Source organism: Aptenodytes forsteri, unplaced genomic scaffold (assembly GCF_000699145.1).
Source record: "Aptenodytes forsteri isolate BGI_AS27 unplaced genomic scaffold, ASM69914v1 Scaffold151, whole genome shotgun sequence".
Lineage (NCBI taxonomy): Eukaryota > Metazoa > Chordata > Aves > Sphenisciformes > Spheniscidae > Aptenodytes > Aptenodytes forsteri.
Genome location: NW_008795939.1, coordinates 2524608 through 2532695, shown reverse-complemented (window position 1 = coordinate 2532695; position 8088 = coordinate 2524608). Strand labels below are relative to the sequence as shown.

The 8088-nt window shown below is 36.4% G+C and overlaps 1 protein-coding gene across 1 annotated transcript in view; it reads right to left on the bottom strand.

Annotated features, from left to right (window-relative positions):
• Positions 1-288: 288 nt before the first annotated feature.
• LOC103903946 (guanine nucleotide-binding protein G(q) subunit alpha) overlaps positions 289-8088 on the bottom strand; it is a 133499-nt gene continuing 125699 nt past the window's right edge. The window contains exon 7 of the mRNA XM_009285261.2: positions 289-5068. Within this exon, the coding sequence (XP_009283536.2) occupies positions 4878-5068 (191 nt within the window). The 3' untranslated portion in view covers positions 289-4877. The remainder of the gene's footprint in view (positions 5069-8088) is intronic.

Here is an 8088-nt window from a genome sequence, read left to right as displayed (position 1 = left end):
CAAATAATATTTCAGAAAAGCTAAATTTTAAGGAATGAAGATACTATAGTACGAAGTTATGGCCAAAAATACTGTATTTTTAACCAGCAACATTTTTGAAGGGCAGTAACTGTACAATATTAGGTTTTTTTCCAAAAAAAACCTATTTGTCCCTCAAACAAACAACAATACATGCATTTAAATGACACTTTAAGAACAGCAAATATGATCTTTATTTTTAAATACTGCAAGTTTAAAAATGTATCTGGACACCCCCCCCCCAAAAAAAAAAAAAAAAAAAAAAATTGGTCAAATAAGGATTTCCTGCAGCATGGTAAATGAGGAATCCAGCAACAGACTTCAGCTTAGACTGTGTTTTGAGAGAAAAAACCCAAACCAACAGATTTATAGTAAGATTGATCTGGCTGACTTCATATTTTTTCACAATATCTTCAAAATCTCCCTCTATTCCTTTCTTCCCTGCAACATAGCTACTGTGAAAAAGCTTGAGTGAAACTTACAGTAAAATCCCTTTAACTAGCTAAATAGTGACCCACAATGTACTGTTGACTATGTAGAAATGTTTCTGGTTTGATTGATAAAACTCAAAATGTTATGGGTAACCAAAGGCCAAGGAAGAGGAAGTATCAGTAGCTCCTCTTCTCAAACTAAACGTATGGTTTTGCAAGACCTCTACTAAACTAGCAAACTGGACAGGGACAGATGGCTTTACTTGTTTAATGCATACTAAATTTTAGAATTTATGGTTTATGTCAAAAGAGGGACCGTATTTACAAAAGTGTGAATTTCTAAAATACTGTAATTCATTACCTACACCAGGACATTTTAATTTCCTAACTTAGGATGGTCTCTCCAAAACATATTTACTTTACTGGTCTCTTAGCTAGAGGTAGGTCATTTGTAAGCCTTGTTAATACGCTGTGCCTATTAACATTAGTTCACTAATGTAATAGTCTGCAGGATAACCATGCACAGAGCTCCAAAAACAGCAGCACATATAATAAATTAATTGGGTACATTTTATTTTTTCATGTGGGTTAACATGTCTTTGTTTTCTCCTAATATTTCATTCTTTTGTGAAGAATGTGTAACAAGGAAAGGGTCATGAGGTTGAGTAATCTGAAAGTCTTCTGCACCTTACAACCAAAGGCTGGGAGTCTAGCAACGTCTTTATATGCAGCCCTTTTCCCCCCATTTAGAGTTTTTGCAAATCACGCAGTCAATTCTGACTGATATCCAGCATAAAAAGTCTCTTCTTCACTTCCAAACTTAAAAAAGTGATTCACAATCATGTGGCAGTATGATTAAAAATTACAGTCCATACACCTTGACAATCAAAAGAGTCTGAATTATAAAAAGTAAACTGCCCTTATAGCTGCATCATCCTATATATTTAAGGACAGCGCCAGTTAATTTGTGAAAAAGGCAAGTTTAAGGTTTCTGTAAAACACGTATTACAGCTTTCTTGTGCTAGTGAACATCTAGAATACACAGGTTCCCAAGACATTTTCCTTCCCTCCTCCCCCATTTATGACATTCAAAGAAATCACGTAATTTTGGCAAAGTTAAAAGGGTTTCTGTCTTGATGTTTTTGCCTTCAGCTTCATGTTAGAGGCACAAACTTCTGGACTCAAGCACTATAAGGCATAGTAGAAACCACCAATTAAAACAACAGCAGCAACACCACCACCACCACAATGGAATATACTGCAAGTGGGAACAGCTGTGTCATTTAAAAAAGAAATGTTTTTGTAAACTGTCACACTGCAATGCTGTGTTAGGTGATGCATGTAAAGCTTGCCTTCGGCATGCCGAATATTTTTTTTTTTTTCCAGAACATGCTCAAATGATCTAAACATTGCCACAGGTTCAACTTACCTAAAATATACCAGAAGTAGCCCAGTGGCACACACTCTTGAAAACTTTTGCAATCACAATATAACTATAAAGCATGACTAAACTTTTGTTTTGTTTTCATACGAAACTCGGAACCACACTTCCTTCTCCCCCACCCAATATCCCATAACAAAACAAAACAAAACAAAAACAAACCCAAACCTTTGTTAGACACCACTGTCTGTTTTTTTTTCTTTTTTGGCTACAGTTCCATTCATAGCACTGAATCCAGCGTGGGCAATGTATTCCCAGGTTAAAAGAAAGGATATTATCAACACTGGAACTGTGAAAACAGAAGCTCTGTTGCACCTACAGCAAGGTCAGGACCAATTCTGTAATGCTGTATGTAAGAGTCACTGCTCTGATCCCCTATTCAGAATGTCAGTGTCACTTTTTATAACCTAGATCTACCCGCTTTAGCTTTATTAAATAAAATGCTTTAACTCCTTAAAATCGTTAACAATAGTGACTTTTTGGTTGTTGTTGTTGTTATATCTAAGGTTTCTGCAGTTTCTGAAAAACTGTTTAATTGATCTGATGTTCCGTATTTTTTCATGGTGTTTTTAGGGCAACAGCATATACCCATTAGTACTTAGTACAATGGTTTGAAAGATCTCTAAATTTACTTTTGTAATAAAGCCTATTAGAAAAGTAAAAGTAACCTAACGTGAATCTGCCAAATGTAAATTAAATTTACGTTTAAGAGCTTATGTTCCAATCCTAGATATAACAGTGTAAATTCTTCTAATAAGACTGGCTTCTACACCTGTATAAAGCCCTGACAAGATTTAGGCATTGTTTTGAATGGCCTCTGTCTGGGTGTCTCCGATTTACTTCTACTCAGGAATGTGCAAATGATTTTATACAGCACGATGCTAGTACCGCTCTGTACTATAGTAATTTTTTTTGTTTTGTAAATAAAAAACAACAACAAATCCCTAGTCAGAAATAAACTGACAAAATTTACATTCTTCTCTCTTAAAAAAGTAAATAAAATAACATTATTTAAAATGTGAATTAGCTATAAGACATACAATACAATTACATAGATACATATCAATACAGCACATTCAATTTGCCAAAAATTAATGATTACAAAGCCAATATGGATGCTGCCATATATATATATAGATGTATGTACAATGATTATAGCATTCATAATTGCACTATACCTACAACCAGTTTTAAATTACAAGGTGTTTTAAGAGGGAGCAAAAAATAGCAACTGTTCTTATTGTTGTTTTGGAGTTGGGAGGCTAAGGATGAAAAACGTCTCATTAGTATTTATTGTTAACTTTGGTAATCAACTAATAAGCCATTATTTTTTTACACCTCCCATCCGCTGCTATGAGGCAGCAATTTCTGTGTTAAGTGTACTCTAGTGCTACTTGGCATTGCAGATAATTATTCCAATTACATGTCTGAACTCTGAGTTTTCTGTAGCTTGCTAGCAATCATGCACCTGGTCAAAAAACACCTTTCAACCTAAGCTGCAGAATAAAGGCTCATCAATGTGTGCTGCATTTTTGTTGTTAAAAAATTGCACATTTAAATTTCAAGAATTATTTTCTCACTGTTTCATTTACATTAATAAATCTTTTCTACAGAACATTGAGAGAGGCTATTTTGCATGAAAGCCTATCAAATGTCTGTGAAACAGTTAGTTAACAAGCAACCTTATCAAGAAAGGTTCCTGAACGTGATCTCTCATCAACAGTTTCTTGTTACACAACTAAAGGTGCCTTGATATTATTACAGAAAACAATCTCATGCCATATCTGACATATGGAGAGATCTAAACTGTCTTTAAATTAGTAGACCACATGCGTGTGCATGGTGCACCTCATAGCATATTCACTCACACTGTTGGTTTTGGCATTAGAAAATGGAACGCTTTCTAAAAAAGGGAACATATGAGCTGAAACTGTTTGTTCATCATTTGGCAGTTGAATCAATCAGGTCAGTTCCCAACCCATCAGTTTGGCATTTCAATCCGTATCTTATGTTTCAAGAGCATTGGTTTTATAAAAAGCCAGATTTGGCAACATTAATTTTATACAATAAAAGTAATTTTTCTACCGTGGAAAAAGAACACTTAAAAAAGCTCTAACTTAAGAAAAAAACCGACACAACTGAAAAAAACCCACTGTTTCAGGCTGTAGCCACTGGGGAAAATGTAGTGTCTATGACATTTCTATTTGGCATTTGTGAATAAAAGCAGAGAGAAAAAAATGGCACATGGCAATTAAAAAGAGATTCTAACATATTCCACATACATCCCAGGTTGTGTCTTAATTATTTCATTACTGTCTTCTGTGCACCTTTCCGAACTGTGAAAATACGGTTAAATTTAATATCCTTAGACAACTGTAATTCTATTTTGCAATCCCAATATTCTAGTCCCAAAAGTGAAGACAGAATGAAGACACCCATGTCAAGAATTTAAAAATCACAGTATCAATACTTTTGATCCTTCAGAGAAAGTACATACTGTAAAATTAGAATGACTGATGACTTAAATTCTGATGATAGTATTTTCCTGACCAAATCACTCAACAGAAAATATTTCACCCAGGAATGCAACTGGGAAAAAAAGGCCATTGTACCTTGTAAAAGATAAGGGGGGAGGGGAAGGAGGGAGAGAGAAAGGGTCAGGGAAAAAGGAAACCAGCTTGATTTTGCTGCAATAGCAAAAAACTGCTATCTTTTGTAAATGTACGACTGAGAATTTAAAACACATTGAGTCACAAGGTTTTGCCTAAAAAATGAGGAAATGTGCTGTGAATGTACTTCAGCATCTTTTGGTTTTCCTCCATATAGTTTAAATAAAATCATAATATTAACTACAAACTCTGTGGACATTCACAGAGTCCAGGCCGGCAATAAATTAGTATTATGCAAATTGTTTTCACAGATAATACAGTCCCTCTTGTATATCTTTAATCACGCAAAGTTGGTTTTGGAGGGCCGCCTAGGCACAGTTAGACCAGGTTGTACTCCTTCAGGTTTAACTGTAGGATCGTGTCCTTGACAGCAGCAAAGACGAAGCGGATATTCTCTGTGTCTGTAGCGCATGTGAAGTGGGAGTAGATAATTTTGTCACTGTCTGGATTCAGGTCTACGAACATCTTCAGGATGAACTCTCGTGCCGCTTGTGCATCCCGTTGTGGTCCTGATAATTAAGAAGAGAAAGTCAGTTTTCTCAAAGTCGATTCAATATTTGAACTTCTTTAACAGAAAACAAGAAAGGGTCAGCCTGTGGTCCTCACGTAAGAGAAGACAGGGAACTTTTTATAATCAATAGGTATCATATAGTGGCTACTTTCTTCCTGGTAGGAACTATGAAAAATAAAGATGGAAGGAAATTTCAGAAGTTCATCAAGTCAGAGCTATCCTGTCAAAGCTGCTCTTTCCTGCTGACTATCCTCTTTCTTCGGTAAGATAATGTTTAAAGCAGGTGATTTATAACTGCATGGAATGAAAAATGAAAAATTAGCTATACTAATAAATCTTTAAAAATGTTAATACAATTGGTGAATGTTCAGTCTACACCTACTATATTTAAATTGTTTTAATTTAAACAGTTTAATTGTTTATATGTAAACAGTTCTTTTAGCACTGCAACATTTACTAGTTTTATGTGGATTTCAATAGGTAGCATAATGAAGTTACATCCTGAACTGGTCTGACACTGTCACCAATAGAACTTCATTTACTTTAGTGATAATAAAATACACATGCTCTCCAGCTGAAGTTGTTTGATTGCAAAAGGCTCATGTTCTAACAAATCACTTGTTATCTGAATTATGTATGATAATGATCCTATCAGATCTAAATTAAGGTTGTAATTCTCAGAAGGATGCAGAGTCTATGTAACCAAACCACACGTTCAGCTTTTCAGCAGACAGAAGTAATGACTTCCAGCCTGGAACAGTGAGGATTCATTCACGTTCACAGTCAAAAGAGCAGTGCAGAAGCAAGAACATTAGCCACAAGCTATTGAATTCTGTTCCATTATCCCAGTGCTGTTTCCAAAGGCCATTACTCCCTTGCTCTCCTGTTTCTGGAATGTGGGTTTCTACAAAACACGCATGTTTTCTGTACTGCCTCCTCCTCTTCTTATTCTCTTCGTTAGTCCTGGTCTTGTTACATGGCAATATAAATACCAGCGCTCAGCTGTTGTATGTAGCTCTGTCCTTCAGTAGTTATGAAATCTGTGCTTTGGGGGTTAGCCCATGCCCACGTATTTTTCAACAATTGGAAAATAAACCTTATTTCTAATACTTCAAGCTTACAATTGCTAACATTTCCAATTTGGATAACCCCATACAATTTAGGTAGGGAATGCGTGGAAGAGAAATCACATACTTTCTGGTGGGCTGCAAATACATGTGGAGGGGGAGTAAGATTCTGCAATATATGGGTGTATGCATATGAACATGTATGTACATATGTGTACATACATATACAGACTACACATTTCCTGAGATTGAGGAATGTCAACGGACCATAAGCTCTCTGAAGCAGGACAGAGGACTGTTCCAACACTTCTACAGCTTCTAAAACACAACAGGGTCTAGCCTTTGGCTTGGTCACCCAGACTCTATAGAAACAGGAGCAACAGTAAGTCTCACACTATCACGAAAAAATTTGCAATATTTGTGAAGAAAACTCTTAGACTTTCAAAGACAATGATTTCTTAAAAATAAACCACTTACTGTTTTAAACAACTTCCTAGAATTTTGTTAAACAGCTTTGTAGTAGCTAGACACAGCGTGCTCTCAAAATCTACTGCACTATTCAAGCCTGCATTCAAATTTGCTTACCTAATCACACTTCTACTGACTATCATGTAATTTAAATTTTCATTTGACTGAAGTTCAAGTATGGAAAATTGAGGTTAGAAAGAACATTCATGACCTCAGGAATTTAGAAAAAAATTGAATGAGTCAACATTAAATTTAGACTGCAAAGTGGTTGTGATCTAAATAATATGGAGACTTGGAAAAGAACTGCCATATAAATCAGTCGGTTTCTTGTCTACTGCTCCCTAATCAGAAGTTTTCGAAAAGCGTCTCTACATGATACATTCAAGATGTACTACATCAATATTTTTCTCTTCTTTTCCTCCGAGCTATGGCCCCTTTTTGTCTTTGTCCTCTCTCCCTCTCCCAGCTCTTCATTCCAGTCTGTGAGTCAGTCTTCTAGTACTAGCCACGCAAGGATGTCTTCATGCGACACACTGACCCCTGATCATGCCTCAGTCCCCCTTCCAATGCTGTTACAATATACCGTGCAGCAGAACTGCTTAGCTTAATTTAATCAGTCCAATTTGCCATCCTGGCTAGCAGGTCTCATCCCTATGCTACTTTCTCCCTTGTGCTGGAAAACGGATGGGAGAAGTGATCCAGCTGAAAAATACCTAATTCTGATCCCTTCTTCAAATCTTCCCACCTCCCACATCCCCAGTGTGCTGGGACAGAAGAGGGGACCACATGGTGACCTCTGCAAGCCACAGATCCCACCCCGCCACCAGAAGAAATCAAATCAAACCATAACCTCGTCTGTGGAGTTAAGTCCAGTAAGACCCGCAGAATTAAGAGACAAAGACTCTCGAAGACTTCCAGGTCTTGACTCCAACAGCCCTACCAGTCCATAATCTTTTTTCCTCTCATCAATGGCAAAGGACAGGAGAAATAGTGTTTCTCTGAGCTGAGTGGTTGAGTTTTGCCTGTTTTTTTCTGGACAAGCATTTAACACAGGCTTTATCGTCACTTGAGTGGTGATAACAGAGCAGACCGTAGAGTCTTTTCACCTTCAGGATGTCATCTAGGGAAATTGTCATACGAAGTAAACTCGAAAGAACGAGCATATTTCTACGCAAACTGCCAGTTCTCTTCTGCATAGCACTATGAAACTAAACTTACACTGACTCATAAATAATACTGTCTGATACTGCAGGCTGTTCACTGTTTTCTTCCCCTTAAACAGGAAACAAAATGTCAATTTTTCCTATTATTACTCTCCATAATTGAACATGAGAGATTTAATCTTTTATTCAGCTTTCAAATCTGCTATTCACTCGCTTGTGGGACAAAACAGATTTTCTTTTTTTAAAAATAGGAGTATTTAGTTCTTTAGACCTCTTATTATATGAGTTTGATTTTTCTCTGTTACCTCTAAATACTGAGT